Source organism: Eutrema salsugineum, unplaced genomic scaffold (assembly GCF_000478725.1).
Source record: "Eutrema salsugineum unplaced genomic scaffold, Eutsalg1_0 scaffold_2, whole genome shotgun sequence".
NCBI lineage: Eukaryota > Viridiplantae > Streptophyta > Magnoliopsida > Brassicales > Brassicaceae > Eutrema > Eutrema salsugineum.
In genome coordinates, this window is record NW_006256829.1 from 2,137,144 (window position 1) to 2,155,753 (window position 18,610).

Sequence of the window (18,610 nt, forward strand, 5' to 3'; positions counted from 1 at the left end):
CTTCAGAAGTTTGATTCTTACGACTCTTTACACAACAAGTGTTTGTGTCGTGCACCACTTCAGAGTTGCCAGTGAAGATTCAAGCAACCAAAGTTTTATCTCTAAATTTACCATAACAATCAATCAAGTCTTAAGGACAAGTGTATTTTTCCAGTCGGAATAATTAATAAAAGCATGAAGCCAACCGTCATTTGATGAAAATTTTATAGGACATGTTCAAAATGTATTTGATAAATTCCTAAGCTTAACAGAGAAGAAGACGAAGGACGAAAATTTATGCTCTGTTTTCATATATAACGGCCACAACTAACTCTAATATGGGCCTCTAAAAGCTCGTATTTGCGGACTCCCGCGCATAACTCTCCTCTTGGTCATAGTCACTTCTCCAAACTTAAATATATTTTCCGGTTTAGAAACCCAGTCGATTGAACCAGGCCGGCAATTGAACCGTAAACGTTCGAAAGTGACATTTTTAAAATCGGCACCGCACCATGTTTAACACGTGGTCTAGTCAGCAAAAATAATTCATAAACACATACCCCACCAATATTCTCCCGTTCAAAGCCTTGGCCTATAAATCATTACAGTTTCCACTAAAAATCAAACACAAACACAAATACAGAAACACCATGGATAACAGTAAGACAACGACATTGCTCTTGTTCATGTTCTTGTTCACGCTCCTCCTCACCACCTCTCTTTCTAAAGATCTTTGTCACAAAGATGACAAAAAAACCCTCCTCAAGATCAAGAAATCACTTAACAACCCTTACACCATCATCTCCTGGGACCCCAAAGACGACTGCTGCTCGTGGGTTTCCATTGAGTGCGGCGACGCCACCGTTAACCACCGCGTCACCTCCTTAGACATATCAAACGACGAGCTCTCCGCTCAGATCCCGCCTGAAGTCGGCGACTTACCTTATCTGCAAACTCTCATCTTCCGCAAACTCCCTAATCTCACCGGTGAAATCCAACCCACCATCGCCAAGCTCAAATATCTCAGTTTTCTCTGGCTCAGCTGGACCAATCTGACCGGCCCTGTTCCTGCATTTCTGAGCCAGCTCAAGAACCTCGAGTACATAAACCTTTCCTTCAATGACCTCTCTGGTTCCATACCAAGCTCTCTCTCTTTGTTACCTAAACTCGGGTTTCTTGAACTCAGCAGGAACAAGCTTACAGGTGAACAACTCACTTAATTTGTCTCTGTTATTCAGCAATGAAGTATTAATTCATCTAACCTCAAATTTTTGAATTTTCAATTAGGTCCAATACCAGAGTCATTTGGGTCGTTTCAAGGACAAGTCCCTGACCTTTTCCTATCGCACAACCAGCTCTCTGGTTCCATACCAAAATCACTAGGCAAGCTCGACATTTACCGGATCGATCTTTCCCGTAACAAGCTTCAAGGTGATGCTTCAATGTTGTTTGGAGCCAACAAAACGACATGGTCCATTGATTTATCAAGAAACATGTTCCAGTTCGATCTCTCCAAAGTTAAGGTCGCTAAGACAGTTAATCAATTAGACTTGAATCACAATGGGATCACAGGGAATATTCCTGTTCAATGGACTGAACTTAGTCTTCAGTCATTCAATGTTAGCTATAACAGACTGTGTGGACGCATCCCAAAGGGTGGGGATCTTCAGAGATTTGATTCTTATGCCTATCTTCACAACAAGTGTCTGTGTGGTGCACCTCTTCAGAGTTGCAAGTGAACATTCAAGCAATCAAAGCTTTATCTTTTCAAAATAAATCAATAAAGTCTCAAGACAACTGTATTTTCCATTCCGAATGATTAATAAATACATGATCCAATCTTGCATTTGATGAAAATTCATACTACATTTTCGAAAATGTGTTTGATCGATGAGCTAGCATCGCTGGAGCGGTGCACCGCATAGACAGAGGTTGTTGGAGAATTCATAGACCTCAAAATTCTGGAGCAGACCGCCCTGTGGGATGGTTCCACAGAGACGGTTGAAACTTATGTTGAAGTGGTCAAGACGGAGCTTGGTCAGTTCCAAAGGAAGTTCTCCGAAAACTCGGTTATGGCTCAGGTCTAGTGACACCAAGCTCTTGGCTAGTTTCACCTTTGAGAGATCGAAGTGGAAGTTGTTCCTAGACAAATCCAATCGTACGGTTGTTCTGTTATGTCCAAAGAACATGGAAGCATCCCCACTGAAATTGTTTCCTGACAAACTCAAAGTGTTGAAGTCGGATTTGGATAACGTTTTTGGTATTTTTCCTGCATGTTATATGTATGCATATCGTTATTATACCAAACAACATTAGGCAAAAAAATTGAGTGAAAAGTTTTACCTGAGAGGTGATTATTACCCAAGAAGAGATCTGGGACCTTTCCTAGAAAAGAACCGAAAGATTCCGGTATAGAACCGGTTAATTTGTTATGATTGAGCTGAATTGCTTCAAGCTTCGGCATCTGGGAAATCGAACCAGGTATTGAACCGTTGAACCGGTTAAAAGAGAGGTCCAAGAAGGTTACGTTTTGTAGCTCGCTGATGTATTCCGGGATTGGACCGGAGAGTTCGGTTATCCTAAACCGCATGTAGACTAGATTCTTGAGCTTGGTGATTGAGCGTGGAATGGTTCCTCTGAGACCGTAGAGACTGCTCCAGTCTAGGATCACGAGGTCACGGAGGTCGCCGATCTCCTCCGCTATCTCACCAACAACTTCTCCGGCGGCGATGGTGAGACCGGTGATGCGGCCGTGGTTGCATACGACGCCGATCCAATAGGTGCAGCAGTCCGTAAGTGGGTCCCAAGAATCGAGGATTCGAGGGTTGTTTAGGGATTTCTTGATCTTGAGGAGGGTTGTTTTGTCATTTGACTTGCAGCTTTCAGAGCGTGTGAAGAAGATGATGAAGAAGAAGAGAAGAGAGAGGTTAAGAAGCTTCATTCTCACTGGTTTGGTTTGTCACTGATTTGGATCTCAACTTGCCTCTAAACTTTCTCTTTTTTTTTTGAATCATTTCGATCAGTCATAGTGAGTGGCTAATCCATAAAAATGGTCCTGCTTGACGCTTCACATGCATTGTATGTTACAACCAATATTATTAGAGACCAAGATTTCAAAAGAAAAGTGTGGTAAAATGGTTTTTACACAAGGGAGTTAAGTTTTCCTGCTTGCTCTTATTTATTTTCTTGTTCTGAACCATGTAGCTAGAAGATGACCTTTGGTTCAAGCGGAACAAATGATTGTATAGCCTCCTTAGCAACAGGAACACACACCAAAGGTGTGGCTCTAGGCAGAGATGATCCAACCCCTTCATTCATCTCCACACTTCCATTCACTTTTAACTCAAAACACTGTATTATCGCAGCTAAAGCTAATGGAACGAATCTAAACACCATTTTCTCTCCAGGACAGCTTCTTCTCCCAGCTCCAAAAGACATCATCTTCTCACTCATCACTTTCCACTCGGTCCCTTCAAACCTCTCAGGTCTAAACTCCAATGGATCTTCCCATTGGTTAGCGTCTCTTCCAATCGCCCAAACGTTAACTATCACCCTCGTTTTAGCTGGGATTCTGAATCCAGCCACCGCGCATTCTTCATCAGATTCTCTCACGAATATTGGTCCTCCAGGGTGTAACCTCAATGTCTCCTTCACAACTGCTTGGATGTAACTGAGATTGCACAAATCCGATTCTTCAACTACTCTCTTGTTTCCCACCACTTTCTCTATCTCTTGTTGTGCTTTCTTCATGATCTCTGGATGGTCTATCAGCTCTGCTAGAGCCCACTCTACTGTTATGGCAGATGTATCTGTTCCACCCCCATAAATGTTCTGCATAACAATGAATTATGAATATTGTAATGTCTCAAAGTATTTTTAGGCCCTGTGATATAACTAAATATCAAAACTTTACCATGATGAAGGCCTTAATGTTTTCTCTAGTTAGCTTCATCTCTGCGTTTTTATCTTCGTGTATGCCGAGCAAAATGTCTAGCATGTTCCTTGCTCCTGCATCTTTGTTTTTCTTAGACTCATGCTCTTCCATTATTCTCTCTATGATCACATCATACTTGTCTCGAGCATTCTTGAGCCTCTTCTTGAGTCCTTGCAAGTCAAGCCTTCTCAAGAACCAAAACGTTTCAGAAACGTTAAAAAACCCTGCTAATTCATTCAACTCCACCACCATTTTGATAACTTCCTCTGTTTTACCGCACCCGTCACGATCCGATTGCCTTTCTCTGAACATCATTCTCGTTATGATGTTGCTTGTCAATCCCTTTAGCTGTTCGCCGAGATCAACACTCTCTTCTGCTTCTGCTTTCTTCAGGACGCGTATCAGAAGCTTTTTCAACTCCTCTCTTCTCACAGTAACAAAGCTATCTAATGCTCTGCTGCTGAAGAGCTCCATCATACAAATCCTCTTCATGAACTTCCAGTGAAGCCCGTAAGGCGCTGAGAAGAAATCTGCTGAGCCGTAAGTAAGGTAGTCAACGTTTTGCATTTTGGGTCGGTTCAGGAAGTTGAGCTCATTGGACTTGAGAATCTCATTCGCCATCTCAGCTGATGAGACGATAAGATTAGGAATGGAGCCAATGAAGAGATAAATCAAAGGTCCGTAGCGGATTGAGAGCTTGTGAAGTGCTTGGTGAGCTATGGGACCAAGTAGGTGAATGTGACCGATGATCGGTAAAGCTATTGGGCTTGGTGGAAGCGGTGGTTTGTTGCGGAATCTTTTGGTAACAATGGCTTGGATCAAGACTGTGATTCCAAGGCAAAGAAGAATGATTACAAAGAAGTATTGTAAATCCGCCATTATCGTTTCTGTCTGTGTATGAGAGCGATATTCAGATGATTTTATAGGATATGTGCAAAGTCACAGCTCTTAAATCCAACCTCAAGATTCTTTCTTTTCTCTTGTTGTCTTTGTTCTGTTTTTGTCTCTTCTATGAGGGTATAATCTCTGTTTTTGATTCTCTTTTATGTTTATTTGCGTTTTGTCGGTTTCAAACAACTAAAAAAAATAGAAGAATGTACTTGAACGTTGTTAAGCTGTCATTATCTGCTGACAGAATATGAAATGTTTCATTGTATATAATTATGGCATAAGCTTAAGCCATTTTCAGGTATAATGAAGTTAGTAATTAAGGTAATTAATTGCTTAATGTAAATATGGTGCTCATGAAAGTAATAGAAGAGGATACTTTATCATAGTCGTAAGACTATACAGGTTTGAAACAGTTCCTTTTTCATAAAAGACTGAAGCTTATGAAAATAGAGTACAGCTACAAGTAGAAACAGAACATGAGAAAAACAGAGCAGATAATATGTTTCAGAACTCTGGTGTATTTCTGCAGAAACATCTTTACCTTTTAAAGTGTAGTTAGATTAGTAATTAAGGTGGATAATTACCAAGTATAAAATTTTAGAGCTCATGATAACATTAGAAAAGTTTATTTATTTACAGTCGTGTGATTATACAATGTTGAAACATATCTATATTTCATCAAAAGTCTGAAGTTTACGAAACCAAAGCACAAAACAGAGCATTACAAAGGCAGAGCAGAGTATAAATATGTTTCCAAATTCCTAGTGATGTTTTCTCCGCAGAAATTTACTTAGTTTGGTATCCGAATGGATCAAAATATAACTCAGGAGAACACATCAGAGAACTTCCTCCTGCAGTGCCTGAAGCCGAAAAGCCGGTAGGTAGTTTGATCTTGATTTTGCCTTCGTCCCCTTTCACCGTCCAATTAAAACACTGGACGAGTGATCCGATCGTGAGACTTAGCACCAGAGAAGCGTGAGAAGCTCCAAGACATCCTCTCCTTCCGCTCCCAAACGCAAGATAATTCACATCCTGACCTTTTAATTCCAACATATATTGCTGGTAATAACCCTTCGTTCTCTCTGTTTTCTGCTCCATAACAAGAAACCTCTCAGGTATAAACTTGTCGGGATCTTTGTATGTGGTTGGGTCACGCATTATCCCGTAAGCATTTACGAAGATCTTTGTCCCGGATTTTACATCGTACCCATTGATCTTCATGTCTCTGTTGCTTTCTCTGCGTAGTAATGGTCCCACTGGATGAAGTCTCAATGTCTCCTTGATAGCTGCTTGTAGGTAAGGAAGCTTCTGCAATTCTGATTCTTTGATTAACCGATGCGTGTTTCCTAAAATCGATTTGATCTCGTTTCTGATCTTCGTGTAGATATCTTGATGGTTGATTAGCTCTGTCATTGTCCATTGTAAAGCTGCAGAGGTCGTATCTAGGCTGGCCATGAACAACTCCTGCAACGAGGTACACAAATGTTTTGAAAGAGGCTAATTATAATGAAAGCTAAAGAAAAGCTGATGAAAAATAGTCTTACAAGGATGAAGAATTTGATCTGATTCATAGTCAATTTGAGTTCGGCTTTTGGGTCATTATACGTGTCTAATAAGATATCAACGATATCTTTATCTTTCTCTCCTTCATCATTGCTCTTATCGACTTCATATTCCTTCATTACCTTCTCAACCAACTCATCGTACCGCCAAATGGAAGATCTAAGCCTCTTACCATTCCCAAACACATCCCAATCCCGTAACGGTCCAAATAGCTCCATGAACCCGAACCTTGTGGCGCAAGACATTATCTCACTCACGATCTTCCTGATCTCTATGGGAAGATTCGAGTTTTGGCGGCAACGTTTCCCCATAACCATTCTTGATAAGATCTTTGTGGTCAAAGCAGTGAACTCCAAACCGAGATCGCACGCCTCTCCATTTCTCGATCTGTCAACGAGAGATCTCAGTAGTGCTAAAGTTTCCTCTTCTCTTATATCTACAAATCGATCGAGCTGATAACCCGCGAATAGCTTGGTCATGCATAGCTTCTTCACGAACCTCCAGTAAGGTCCATAAGGTGCATTGAAGAACTCTGCTCCTTTGTAGACGTTGAATTGTCTCGGACCAAAGACGAACTTGGAGGCGAAATCAGGGTCGTGAGTCTTGAGGATTTGCTTAGCTGTGTCGGAATCTGAGACAACGAGGACTCGAAGTGATCCGATGCGTATGGTCATGAGAGGACCGTACGTGTGAGCCAAGGCTTGCAAAGAACGAGGGATGCTTGACCGTAGAAGATGCATATGACCAAGAAGCGGAAGTCCTCGCGGTCCTGGAGGAAGACCTCGGCGACTAGAGGAGCTGAATAGTCTGTGAAGAAGGAAGATGGTAACAAATGTGAAGAAGAGATAGGAACATGATGTGTAATTAATATCCAAATTCATCGTAACCATAACTGTATGTTTGATGGTCCTGATTAGGATAAAACTAGTATAAGATGTTATATAAAAGAGCTCACATACTTAAACTTGTCTTGTTGCCATGAAGGATCTAATAGTACAAGATTCTTGGTTGATAACGACCTGACGACAAACATTCTGGATATTATTTTAACCTAATACGGCGTCGTTTTGTTACCAAAGTTTCATTTTTTTTTTCAGTCAACAGTAAAGTTTCATCAAAATGAGTTTACTCTTGTATAATCAAAAAAAATTCCAAAAGGAAATCTTCTTCAGCTAAAAATGGGGAAGGAATTGGCGCCCAGATAGATCTTCTGTGAAAGCATTTAAGTCGCCGACTCCAATCTCCAGAGCCAGTTATTACTCTGTATCGATCTATTAGGGTTCAGATGGGTAGGAAAAAGGAATCTAGGGGCGAGGAAGATGAGATTAACGATGCGCCATCTTGTGAGAGAAGCCTTTACGAGGTATTTAGGGTTTATCTTCCCCCGAACCTCTGCTCTTTTCTCTAGCGTAATTTAGGGTCTATTAGATTGGGTCTCAGTTTTTGTTGCTACTTTGGAAATCGGTTTGATTTATTATACGATTCTGAGAAAGTAGTTGGATTTTACTTTCATTGTCCTAATCCTTTGTTAATTTGTGTGTTTGATGTCTCAATCCGGAACACTACTTTGTCAGTAGCCAGTATTATTTGCTTATTTGGTATCAGAATGGCCTAAACAGTGTCTCAAGCATGTTACTTTTTCTTCTTAGATTTTGCCGGAAACACATAAGATGGATGAGACAAACTAATCTCTCTTTTACTTACTGAAGGTTATTGGAGTTGAAAGAACAGCTACTCCACAGGAAATTAGGAAAGCATATCATAAATTGGCATTACGGCTTCACCCTGATAAAAACCAGGATGATGAGGTTAAAAAACAACTCTTTTCTTGCTCTTTCCTTTGAGCTTTTTTTTGGAGGGTCCATTTACATGGAACTGCTACTCTTGTGTTTTTTTAACAGGAAGCTAAAGAGAAATTCCAGCAGTTGCAAAAAGTGATGTCGATTCTTGGGGATGAAGAGAAAAGGGCAGTCTATGATCAAACTGGCTCATTTGATGATGCTGTGAGTCTCTGTTTCTTTGAACTTAACCTTTTCGCATTTGCCGTTTTGGTAAATTTTTTGATGGTTTTGACTGAAATTCCCAATTCACATAATGCAGTCTAAATAAAGCTTTTAACTTCTGTAATTGTATTCTGAGATTTCTCACAATTGGTTATTTTCCGTGCTTGGTAGGATCTTTCTGGCGATGCATTTGAGAACTTGCGGGATTTCTTCCAGGCCATGTACAAGAAGGTAGCAGCAACTTATTCAATTGGTACTTTCTGGACTTTGTACACATATGTTCTGCTGCCTACACTAACTCGATTTTATGTCCCTGCTGATTTAGGTCACTGAAGCAGATATTGAAGAGTTTGAGGCAAACTACAGGGGTTCTGAGTCAGAGAAGAAAGACCTGATTGAGCTGTTCAGCAAGTTTAAGGGTAAAATGAACAGGTAATTCATTATCCTTCACTTTCGGTTTTGTTGAGGTTGTGAGATTGATTATATATATATTTCCTTCCCAGGCTATTCTGCTCAATGCTTTGCTCGGACCCCAAGCTTGATTCACATCGTTTCAAAGACATTCTTGATGAGGCCATTGCAGCAGGTAGTCTATATTGCTGTAAATCGAATATATTCTTTTCGTATAACAAATCAAATCCTTGACGTTACAAAATGAGTTTTTCCTCGTATTTGAACATGGATCAATGTTAATAAAGCAATGGAATTAATGTTGTAAAATGTACCTTATCCCTTGAGCTGAGTGTTTGATATTTCAGTACCAATCTATATTTGCTGGTTCCAGTTTGGTTCTAGCCTAGTTAAGAACCTGATTTGAAATCTTTGTGAACTTTGGGAGGCTTGCTGATTATGAGTGTGTTGTGCAATACAACTGATTTCGTTTTCAGGAGAAGTGAAATCAAGCAAGGCATATGAGAAATGGGCAAAGAAAATTTCAGAAACGAAGCCGCCCACCAATCCAACCAGGAAGAGGCAGAAGTAAAGTCTCTGCCTCTGTTTCAAATTAGTTCCACCACTCAACTTGACTTTGTTGTGACCACCTCGCTTCCTTTCAATTTGCATATACTTGTAGGTCAGCAAAAGATTCAGAGACAGATCTTGCCTTGTTGATTTCGCAGCGAATGGATGAGAGGAAAGGGAAGGTGGATTCGATGTTCTCATCACTCATCTCTAGGTATGGTGGTGATGCTGAAGCAGAGCCCACTGAAGAAGAATTTGAAGCTGCCAAGAGAAGGATTGAGAGCCGGAGATCATCCAAGAAGTCGAAAGGAAAGGAAAGGTCATAAAACAGAGTTGTTTCCTAGTACTGTGCTTGCCATTGGAGAAGAATGTGTTTTAAAAATTGGAGTCGGTATTCATCACTGGAAGTCTGGAACAAATGTCTTCAGGCAGACTTAATATAGTTAATTTTGTCTGTTGATTTTGACGATCTTTATAAGAAAAATGATTCAGACCTATTAATTATTAGGATTTATATAAAAGATTCTTGTCCAGAAGTAAAATGCCTGAAGAAGCTAAAAACTGGAAAAGGGTTAATTGACAAGATGACTATAAGATAAAACGACAAGACTAAACCCAAACGGTAAAGTCGAAAAACTCTTTTGTTAGACCCAAAATCACTCCAAGAAAACATTTCTTTGACGAACTATCTCTTCTTCTTCGTCTCCGTTAGAGTTTATCTTTGTAAGCGATGGGTTGTTGTTCATCGGACTGCTTTGTTTACTTCGTCCTCTCCGTTGCACTAGCTTTCATGGCCGTCTCCACCACTCTACGTTCACCTCCAGATTCCGACTTGACAAAACCAAACAGACCCATTACTCATCCTCTCTCCTTAAACGCCTCGAATGCTCTAAGCAGATCAAATTTCAAAGCAATCGCCACTCTCCTCCACATATCCCCCGAGATCTTCCTCTCTTCATCTCCCAACACAACCATTTTCGCCATGGACGATTCTTCCTTGTTCAACACGTCATCGCTTCCTCCTCTGTTTCTCAAACAGCTTCTTCAGTATCACACACTCCCTCTAAAGCTTCCGATGAACGAACTTCTCAAGATTCCTCAAGGAACCTGTCTCCCCACGCTTCTCCGTCACAAGAACGTCGAGATCTCCACCGTCGATAAAGAATCAAGAACAGCAGAAGTGAACCATGCCCTGATTTCGCATCCCGACATGTTTCTTGGAGATTCATTAGTTATTCACGGAGTTCTTGGACCCTTCTCTCCTCTGCAACCTCATTATATCCTCCAGCCATCTTTGTGTCAATCTGATTCAAACACAACCAGAGAAGAAGAACAAGTTACGGTCAAGATAGATTGGACTCGGATTGTTCAGCTGCTAAGTTCAAATGGGTTTGTGCCATTTGCCATTGGATTGCACTCTGTTCTCAATAGGATTGTTGCAGATCAAGACAAGAACTTGACCGGCGTAACGATTCTAGCTACACCGAATCTGGTCTCTTTATCATCTGCTTCCCCTTTGCTCTATGAGACTATGAGACGTCACATTCTAGTCCAACGGCTTACCAACGAAGATATTGCATCGATGCCTGATAAAACCTCACTCAAGACATTGGATCCTTACCAAGATCTCATAATCACACGGAGAAATGTTGTTAATTCGTCTCGAGTTTTCATGATTTCGGGAGTTGAGATTGTAGCTCCAGATATGTTCTCTTCTTCCAGCTTTGTAATTCATGGGATATCACACACTCTAGAGATCCCACGGTCATAATTCAATTGCCTAAGCATTTTTTTTTGTTTGTTCTTTGTACCATTTTAGATAGACACATACATGTGATTCTTTCTTTATGCATATAATTCTTTCAACAATCTCATAAGGCCTAAACGCAATTATGAGTTATACAGTAAATTCCAATAAACATACCATTAAATTTCTTACTGGACGGACCCACTTGTTCCATTTTGATCCCTGAGCTAATAATATATTTCAACATTCACGTAAACATACTGTAATTAGTATCAATTTACCATTCAACCATCTTTATTCGATTTTTGGATCCATATAAATATTAAAATTTGATGAAAATATATATATGGTAAAATGGAGTGTGAAGACCACGACGCAGCGTCTGTCTTTTGGTGTAACCGATCCTCTTCAAATTGATTTTGATTTAAACTAATCACCGACCGATCCAAAGAGAGAAAGAGACATTGCTTACACCTTAATCCTCTTTTAAACCCGAGTCAAACTCACAATAACTGTTTTTTCCCTGCAAATACGCTCACAAACAAAAGCACCACCCCTCTCAATTCCATTTTCTCTTCTCTGCTCTTTTCTTGATCCTGATTCTTCAGATCACCAACTTGGATCTCGTCGCTCGAGCTCTGTTTCAAGGTTTGTATTTATACAAATTCAATGCATCCTTGAGAGAATTTTCGAATTTCATTCACGTCATTGTTAGCTTCGTCGATCACATTTCACATTAGAATCCGATCATCATCATCATCAAATCTTTTCCGACGTCAATGTCGTTTTCCTTAACGGGGAGAGAGAGAGAGAGAGAGAGAGACTCGTTTTTTTTTGTCTTTAATTAACTATTAAGAGCAAGACGTGCTCATATGTTAATTGCCCTCATGTGTCGTGTTAAGCGGCAAATATTGTCTGCTAGATTATTAATTAATTTCTTATTTTTAATATATAATTAAAATATGATTATGAAGTTTGTGTGAATCTCATTCTCATGAATGAATGAAATGTTTGTTTGTCTATGAGGAAACATCTCTTGCTGTCACGAGTTATGATGAGACTATAATAATCAATGTCCGTAAGGTGTTCGACAATTTAGTCGGTGATGCACGTAGTGCTCATGTTCTCTTGCTTGTCTCTAAAGATCATAATCATTATAATCTCTGTCATAGACATTTAAGTATTTTTGTTTTCTACTGCAGAATGTGATTGGCTTGAAAAAGTTCAAACTTCATTTTCTTAGTAGTCCTCTGCAGATTTTTCCAGGTGGTTAGAAGGCTATGAAAAGATTCGAGAGGCCAAGAACTTCGACTAACTCGCAGCCAAGAAACAGTGCCAGTTTGGCAAAGAAAGATCAGAAACAGCGTTCTAGTAGTCAAGGGAATGGCTTGAAGCCGCTTAATGCGGCTCAGCTGGTTTCCAGAGTCTTGGACGCGACTGCGTCTGAGCCTTCTTCACTCACTGTAAATGATTCAACAACTGGATCCGAGTCTTCTGAAGTCTACGACAATGTGAAGGTGCATTACATGGATGATGCTAACGAGAAACCAAGGAATGATGTGAATCTTATGGATTGTGAAGAAGAAGTGAACGGCCATGAATCAGACACTGAAACGAACAATAATTCTCAAGGTGATTTGTTTTGCCCTGAAGATAAGAGATCAGACAGGCCATCAGTGGCTTCAAAGAGCAAAAGCTCCCAGGAGAGACCTGTCACATCAAAGGGACGAACCAATGTCAATTCGGTTAGATCTCGATCCAATACCTTCCACAGCACTGCTAGAAAGACCGTAAGATCCAGTAAAAGCCAGGCAAAATCTCTGTCTGATTTCTCCTCTTATAGAAGCTCAGAAAATCAGAAGGCTTTCTCTTCTGAAGCAGTTGATTCCAAGCCTTTCGAGGAGGCCAAAGAAGATGACAAGTTCGAAGATGCTTTAAATAGTGCTAATAACACTGAAAGTGACAGTGAAATGTCTGTGGACAAGGAACACAAAACAAGTGAAGTAGAGAAAGTCTTAACTCAAAAGATCGGGACCCTGCAATCTCGAATCGAGCAACTTGAAGATGAGTTGAAAGAAGTGGCTACTCTTGAGATGTCACTATACTCTGTATTTCCAGAACATGGGAGCTTAGCACACAAGCTGCACAGACCTGCACGAGACCTTTCTAGACTCTACGCACTTGCTAGAAAAAGTCAGAATGATAACAAATTAATCTCAGTAACCAAAAACATCGTCTCTGGTCTGTTCTTGGTGTTGAAATCCTGTGGAAGCGATGTACCGAGGTAATCAAATTAGATGTTTATTGGTCTATATATATATGTTTCTATAGGATCTGGTAAACCTTATTATGTTGCTTGTCTATTTCTTGGCTCAGGTTAACTTTCTGGTTGTCCAACACTGTCATGTTGCGAGAGATCATTTCACATGAATTTGGTGGCACAAATCTAAATGGATCAAAATCGCTTGAAGAAGACTGGACAGATGCAAGAACTCTGATAGAGGCATTACGAAGAGTTGAATCATGTTTATTCACCCAAGCAGTCGAATCCATATGGTCACAGGTAAAAACCAAAAAAGCTATGGACCATCCTTTCTTTAAAGCAAGATGCATTTATTAAATGGCTTTAGATTCCCACTCCTTCTGGTAGGTAATGATTGTTTTTATGAGACCTCAAGGAGTAGACTCGACGATGGGTGATATGATGGGGAATTTTTCAGAACCAGCAACATGTGACCGGTTACAAGAGAGCTTTTCGGTAAACCTATGGAAAAAAGCTTTTGAGGAGGCTCTTCACCGGCTCTGTCCTGTTCAAGCAGCAAGGCGTAAATGTGGTTGTTTGCATGTGTTGACCAGAATGGTACACTCTCTTTTCCTTCCCTTGGAATGGTGCTCTCTCTACTGGATTGAACTGACATGTTCTGTCTAACTAGGCTATGGAGCAATGCATTGTACGACTTGATGTGGCTATGTTCAATGCTATTCTCCGTGAGTCGGCTCATCAGATACCAACTGATCCTGACTCTGATCCCATTGGTGACCCAAGAGTTCTGCCAATTCCAGCAGGGGTTTTGAGCTTTGAATCTGGTGTAAAACTTAAAAACACGGTATTCATATAAATCATTTGAAGTTGTACATGCCCCTTTTTTCCTCAGCTTAATACTTTAGTTGTAAATGTTTTCATCCGAAGAGAGTTGTAGAATTTTATAGCTTGAAAGTCTTGTGACACGACTTAGAACTCATGGATGCTAGTATAACATTTATACAGGTTGGCTACTGGTCTAGATTGCTTACAGACATCTTTGAGATCGATGTTGATTCTTCTCTGGAGGAGCAACATATGCAAAGAGGGGATGGGACATTTAAACCTTTCCACTTGCTCAATGAACTCAGTGATCTCCTTATGCTTCCAAAAGAGATGCTTGTGGACAGTTCCACCAGAGATGAGGTATGTATGTTTTTGGTTTAATCGTGGCTTGGTTTCTTCAGCTAGCTTCCAGTTTAATATTTTTTTTTTCTCTTTCCCAGGTCTGCCCATCAATTGGTTTGAATTTGATAAAAAGGATATTATGCAATTTCACCCCAGATGAATTCTGCCCATACCCTGTCCCAGGAACTGTTCTTGAAGAACTCAATGCACAGGTTGATTTCAGTCCAGGGACTAGATACAAAGAATATTCTCTTGCTTAAAATATGCCGTTTCTTTGTTTCCAGAGCATAACTGAGAGTAGAAGCTCATCTGGAGATGCAACTAGAAGCTTTCCCCGACAAATCAATCCGGTTCAGTATTCTCGTCCTTCTTGTGCACACTTGACAGACATGATTGCAGAATCCATTGACAAGCTTAAAGTTTCTATGACAACATCTCCTCCATACAACGGCATCATTAAAGGGGTTGAAGAAAAGGACAACCTTAGTTTCTCTCCAACAAACGAAAGATACAGACTCCTTAAAGAAACCTAAACCTGGCTTGTTTGACCAAAAGAGTCCAAGCTCATCAGATGTACACTCAAAACCCAATGCTTATTATCCTTGTACATTCATACATAACTTTCACACTCCAGAAACAAAGCACACCATCTTGCACTTAAGACCATTCAATAAATATTTGATTTTTGAGTAAAAACCAGAGCTAAGAAATGGTCTCTGTTTGATATATTGTTCACGCGGAAACTGGAAGCTTCTCGGTAGAAGAGCTTATACTCTCAAGTGCTTTGATAACTTGAAGCATTGAAAGTCGTTTCTCTGCAGCAACGGCGATGCAACTGAGAGCAATGTCTAAGGTCTTTAGCATTTCTGATTGGCAAGAACTGGACAAGATTTTTTCGTCAAGAACTTGGGCAGCTCCATTTGTAAGGTTTATCTTCCTTCTGACCTGCTTCACTATGTCAAGGGACTCTCCAGATTCGCCTCCTTCTGCTTTCTCTGCTCTTTGCCCCGTTACAAGTTCTAGTAGTAGAACTCCAAAACTGTAAACATCCATTTCTTCTGTTGCTTTCTTGCTGTAGTTGTTTTCTGGATACAATCAAGAAAAAAGCACAAGTTTTTCAGATCATGATACCGAAAAGTTCACTCGTAGTAGTCTACATGCAAAATCAGTATGATCACTAGACATCGTACCTGGTGCAGTGTAGCAGGGGTAGGAGCTGGCGTGTAGCACAGACTGAAAAGCAGTTTCTCCAACAATTTGGTCAAGGGCAAAATCACTGAGCTTCGGTTCGAAATCTTTGTCCAAGAGAATGTTTGTGGACTTTAGGTTCCTATGGAGTAAGTGTGGCACATAATCTCTGCTAATGTATGCCAATGCTTGAGCAACACCTAGTGCTATCTTCAACCTAACGCTCCACTGCAATTGATCGCCAGGCCTCGATAGCATGTCATGTAAGCTACCATTTTGTGTGAACTCATAAATCAAGAAGATCAATTCGTCTGTGAAACAAAAACCAAGAATTCGAGTAATGTTCTTATGCCGTATCTTTGCTATGGTTCTCACTTTAGCTTTCAGAGCTTTCGAGGATATATTCCTCGGATTCACGAGCTTCTTCACAGCTATTAACTCCCCACTCGATAAACTGAGAACGTATACTTCACTCACGGAAGGACAACTGTCGTTTTGCATCACTTTCATCAACTCCTGCTCAGTTAACCTGAGGGGATAATAAAACTCCGACTGCCAAGTACTCTTAAATTGGACTTTCTTTCTGTGATATCGATATGACATGACGAGGGAAGTGGCAAGAGCAAGTGCTAAACATATCAAAGCTAACATCAAAGCTCCTGTTTTATGGAAGCTAGACCGACCAGAGGAGCAGGAATTGGGTAAACCAGGTCCACAAAGCCCAGGATTTCCTTGCAGAAAAGAAGCTGGTAACCCAGAGACCAGAGATTGTGGTACCTCACCTGATAATCGATTGAATGACACATTGAAGAGAGCAAGCTTCAGGTTCTGTAAGTCTTGAGGGATCAAACCAGTAAGCTTATTATCAGATAAATCAAGATAAGTCAGAACATGCAAATCAGCAAGTGATGTCGGGATCTCTCCGGTGAATTCATTGCCCGCCAAAGACAAAGAGACAAGCTTCTTGCAATTCTTCAGCTCTGGGATCTTCCCTAAGAGCTTGTTGTGGGAGATGTTTACAATACTAAGGACAGGTGAGTCGCAGAAATTCGGCGGTAGTTCTCCGCCAAACCCGTTCTCTGAAGCAGAAAACTTATACAAGTTCTTAATCAGTCCAAGACCATGTGGGATTTCACCAGAAAAGGAATTGCTGTCTATCTCAACTTGCTCTAATGCAGAAGCCGAAGACACAGAATCAGGCACTTGACCTGTTAACCGATTATTATCCGCTCTAATAATCTTAATCTTCGGCGATGACCATAAACCAACTGGAAACTCACCAGAGAACCCATTGTTCTGCACTTGAAACCTCTCCAGGCTAAGGCATTCACCAATGGAGTTAGGCAATGGCCCTTCAAAATAATTCGAATGGAGAGAGAGGTTAATAAGCCTTTTGCCTCTGCAAATGCCACTAGGGAAAGAGCCAGATATCTTGTTCTGTGAGACATCAAGAGACTCTAAGTTCTTGAGAGACGACCCTATGGATCTAGTGATTTCACCGGTCAGGTTGTTCAGACAAAGATCCAAGATTTTCAGACTTGTCAAACCCACAAACGAAGTGGGAATCTCTCCATGAAATCCTGACCTATGCAGCAGAAGCTGTTCAAGCTTGTCTAGCTTCCCAATAGATGAAGGAATCTCACTAACCAAATAGCTATTTTCAGACAAATCAAGAACAACAAGCTCACTTAGTTTCCCAATTGCAGGAGGGACGAGACCAGAAAGCAGATTACTTCCCAAGTCAAGAACTTGCAGATTGAACAGTAGCCCTAAATCTTCTGGAATCTTACCCTCGACATGGTTGCTGCTGAAATCAAGAACTTTCAAGGCACTAAACTCAGAAATCTGATCAGGGATTGTGCCCCAGATGAGATTATTGCTGAGATTCAGAGTCTCTAACGTAAGGCAGCGAGACAAATGAAGTGGGATCGGCTGATTGAAAAAGTTTTGGGAGAGGTCAAGGTGGGTGAGGTAAGGGAGATTACAAACTGAGTCAGAGATTTCACCAGAAAGATTCAAACTTTGGAGGTTTATGGAAGAGACGTAAAGGGAAGGAGCTCTGGTACATGTGATGCCAGTCCAGTTACAGTGGTGAGAAGAAGAAGAAGAAGTGTTTGACCAACCTGAAAGAGAGCCCTTAGGGTCATCAATGGAGGCCTTGAATCTGAGAAGAAAACCAAGTTCCTCATTTTCTGTGAAAGAGAATGTCGTGAAGAAGAAGCAGAAGAATGTGAGGGCCAATGAGATTGAAAACTGGTGCCTGAATCTAGTAGCCATTAATGAGGTTAACAGATAGAGAATGAAGAGGATCTGCTGAGTGAGCGAAGCGAGTGTGAGAGTGAGAGTGAGAGTGAGAATTAGAGGATTATTGACGAGTAATAATTTACCCGAAAAAGACTGTAGTAAACATTAGGATTCCTTTTTGTCAATAAATGCATTTTTATTTATTAAATGAGCAAAATATGTAAAATTATTATTTTATTTAGTTACGTAAATAACAACTACATACTCTGTTAAATTACATTTTCAAATTAATTAAACGTTACGAGACGGAAGACATTTGTTGATTAATCTATATATTTTCACTAATCAAAACTCGTAAATAAAACAACTTTTCGTAATTTCTTCTAGTGTTCTGAGAACAAGAAAGAAGTTTAACAAGTTTGTCGAACACCAAATTCCGATGATTTTTGAGAAAGAAAAGAAAAAGAACAAAATACTGGATGATGACAAAATTCGATATGATCCACGAAATATTGATATACATAAATATGTTCTGTTATTTGAATGATTATTATATTTGCTTTGAATAAGTTCTTTTTTTCTCTCTCTCATCGCACGTGTAATAATATTATTGGTTTTATGTCGCAGAGCGTGATGTCACGCGATTATTTTATTATTATTTTTTTTTCATC

The 18,610-nt window shown here is 40.2% G+C and overlaps 8 protein-coding genes across 10 annotated transcripts; 4 read left to right on the plus strand and 4 right to left on the minus strand.

Annotated features, from left to right (window-relative positions):
• The first annotated feature begins 608 nt into the window (after window positions 1-608).
• Window positions 609-1,836, plus strand: LOC18017384 (polygalacturonase inhibitor 2). Its single transcript, XM_006399100.2, has 2 exons — window positions 609-1,182; window positions 1,267-1,836. The coding sequence occupies exons 1-2, from the start codon at window positions 630-632 to the stop codon at window positions 1,716-1,718; spliced, it is 1,005 nt and encodes a 334-aa protein (XP_006399163.1). The 5' UTR covers window positions 609-629; the 3' UTR covers window positions 1,719-1,836.
• On the minus strand, window positions 1,819-3,066 carry LOC18017385 (leucine-rich repeat protein FLOR 1). Its single transcript, XM_006399101.2, has 2 exons — window positions 2,323-3,066; window positions 1,819-2,248 (listed from the first exon to the last, which is right to left on the minus strand). The coding sequence occupies exons 1-2, from the start codon at window positions 2,918-2,920 to the stop codon at window positions 1,875-1,877; spliced, it is 972 nt and encodes a 323-aa protein (XP_006399164.1). The 5' UTR covers window positions 2,921-3,066; the 3' UTR covers window positions 1,819-1,874.
• A 117-nt stretch (window positions 3,067-3,183) lies between these two features.
• On the minus strand, window positions 3,184-4,822 carry LOC18017386 (3,9-dihydroxypterocarpan 6A-monooxygenase). Its single transcript, XM_006399102.2, has 2 exons — window positions 3,893-4,822; window positions 3,184-3,810 (listed from the first exon to the last, which is right to left on the minus strand). The coding sequence occupies exons 1-2, from the start codon at window positions 4,790-4,792 to the stop codon at window positions 3,184-3,186; spliced, it is 1,527 nt and encodes a 508-aa protein (XP_006399165.1). The 5' UTR covers window positions 4,793-4,822.
• Window positions 4,823-5,590: 768 nt separating this feature from the next.
• LOC18017387 (3,9-dihydroxypterocarpan 6A-monooxygenase) lies at window positions 5,591-7,257 on the minus strand. The gene is made up of 2 exons (XM_006399103.2): window positions 6,349-7,257; window positions 5,591-6,268 (listed from the first exon to the last, which is right to left on the minus strand). The coding sequence occupies exons 1-2, from the start codon at window positions 7,255-7,257 to the stop codon at window positions 5,591-5,593; spliced, it is 1,587 nt and encodes a 528-aa protein (XP_006399166.2).
• A 258-nt stretch (window positions 7,258-7,515) lies between these two features.
• Window positions 7,516-9,857, plus strand: LOC18017388 (chaperone protein dnaJ 6). The gene is made up of 8 exons (XM_006399104.2): window positions 7,516-7,730; window positions 8,077-8,175; window positions 8,269-8,370; window positions 8,542-8,601; window positions 8,696-8,802; window positions 8,874-8,956; window positions 9,258-9,348; window positions 9,443-9,857. Exons 1-8 carry the CDS (start codon window positions 7,653-7,655, stop codon window positions 9,654-9,656), a joined length of 834 nt encoding a protein of 277 aa, XP_006399167.1. The 5' UTR covers window positions 7,516-7,652; the 3' UTR covers window positions 9,657-9,857.
• A 203-nt stretch (window positions 9,858-10,060) lies between these two features.
• On the plus strand, window positions 10,061-11,101 carry LOC18017389 (fasciclin-like arabinogalactan protein 21). Its single transcript, XM_006399105.1, has one exon. The coding sequence runs from the start codon at window positions 10,061-10,063 to the stop codon at window positions 11,099-11,101; it is 1,041 nt and encodes a 346-aa protein (XP_006399168.1).
• A 518-nt stretch (window positions 11,102-11,619) lies between these two features.
• Window positions 11,620-15,143, plus strand: LOC18017390. 3 transcript variants are annotated; one of them, XM_024156612.1, is made up of 8 exons: window positions 11,620-11,725; window positions 12,280-13,361; window positions 13,454-13,640; window positions 13,728-13,937; window positions 14,011-14,184; window positions 14,346-14,525; window positions 14,606-14,719; window positions 14,792-15,143. In XM_024156612.1, exons 2-8 carry the CDS (start codon window positions 12,358-12,360, stop codon window positions 15,038-15,040), a joined length of 2,118 nt encoding a protein of 705 aa, XP_024012380.1. In that variant the 5' UTR covers window positions 11,620-11,725; window positions 12,280-12,357; the 3' UTR covers window positions 15,041-15,143. The 3 variants fall into 3 exon arrangements, with proteins under 3 accessions (XP_024012380.1, XP_006399169.1, XP_024012381.1); XM_006399106.2 differs by having other exon boundaries at window positions 11,634-11,725; window positions 12,334-13,361; XM_024156613.1 differs by having other exon boundaries at window positions 11,680-11,725; window positions 12,344-13,361.
• On the minus strand, window positions 15,008-18,005 carry LOC18017391 (probably inactive leucine-rich repeat receptor-like protein kinase At5g06940). The gene is made up of 2 exons (XM_006399107.2): window positions 15,698-18,005; window positions 15,008-15,592 (listed from the first exon to the last, which is right to left on the minus strand). Exons 1-2 carry the CDS (start codon window positions 17,970-17,972, stop codon window positions 15,240-15,242), a joined length of 2,628 nt encoding a protein of 875 aa, XP_006399170.1. The 5' UTR covers window positions 17,973-18,005; the 3' UTR covers window positions 15,008-15,239.
• Window positions 18,006-18,610: the final 605 nt, after the last annotated feature.

Excerpts from the sequence above, each read along its gene's own strand:
- LOC18017384 (XM_006399100.2), top strand. The coding sequence starts at position 630 with ATGGATAACAGTAAGACAACGACATTGCTCTTGTTCATGTTCTTGTTC. Across the intron at positions 1,183-1,266 it reads CAGCAGGAACAAGCTTACAG|GTCCAATACCAGAGTCATTT; the intron begins GTGAACAACTCA and ends ATTTTCAATTAG.
- LOC18017385 (XM_006399101.2), bottom strand. The coding sequence starts at position 2,920 with ATGAAGCTTCTTAACCTCTCTCTTCTCTTCTTCTTCATCATCTTCTTC. Across the intron at positions 2,249-2,322 it reads GGGTAATAATCACCTCTCAG|GAAAAATACCAAAAACGTTA; the intron begins GTAAAACTTTTC and ends TATAACATGCAG.
- LOC18017386 (XM_006399102.2), bottom strand. The coding sequence starts at position 4,792 with ATGGCGGATTTACAATACTTCTTTGTAATCATTCTTCTTTGCCTTGGA. Across the intron at positions 3,811-3,892 it reads ACATTAAGGCCTTCATCATG|AACATTTATGGGGGTGGAAC; the intron begins GTAAAGTTTTGA and ends ATTGTTATGCAG.
- LOC18017387 (XM_006399103.2), bottom strand. The coding sequence starts at position 7,257 with ATGGTTACGATGAATTTGGATATTAATTACACATCATGTTCCTATCTC. Across the intron at positions 6,269-6,348 it reads AGATCAAATTCTTCATCCTT|GAGTTGTTCATGGCCAGCCT; the intron begins GTAAGACTATTT and ends ACCTCGTTGCAG.
- LOC18017388 (XM_006399104.2), top strand. The coding sequence starts at position 7,653 with ATGGGTAGGAAAAAGGAATCTAGGGGCGAGGAAGATGAGATTAACGAT. Across the intron at positions 8,176-8,268 it reads ATAAAAACCAGGATGATGAG|GAAGCTAAAGAGAAATTCCA; the intron begins GTTAAAAAACAA and ends TTTTTTTAACAG. Across the intron at positions 8,602-8,695 it reads TCCAGGCCATGTACAAGAAG|GTCACTGAAGCAGATATTGA; the intron begins GTAGCAGCAACT and ends CTGCTGATTTAG.
- LOC18017389 (XM_006399105.1), top strand. The coding sequence starts at position 10,061 with ATGGGTTGTTGTTCATCGGACTGCTTTGTTTACTTCGTCCTCTCCGTT.
- LOC18017390 (XM_024156612.1), top strand. The coding sequence starts at position 12,358 with ATGAAAAGATTCGAGAGGCCAAGAACTTCGACTAACTCGCAGCCAAGA. Across the intron at positions 14,185-14,345 it reads GTGTAAAACTTAAAAACACG|GTTGGCTACTGGTCTAGATT; the intron begins GTATTCATATAA and ends ACATTTATACAG. Across the intron at positions 14,720-14,791 it reads TTGAAGAACTCAATGCACAG|AGCATAACTGAGAGTAGAAG; the intron begins GTTGATTTCAGT and ends CTTTGTTTCCAG.
- LOC18017391 (XM_006399107.2), bottom strand. The coding sequence starts at position 17,972 with ATGGCTACTAGATTCAGGCACCAGTTTTCAATCTCATTGGCCCTCACA. Across the intron at positions 15,593-15,697 it reads CCCCTGCTACACTGCACCAG|AAAACAACTACAGCAAGAAA; the intron begins GTACGATGTCTA and ends GATTGTATCCAG.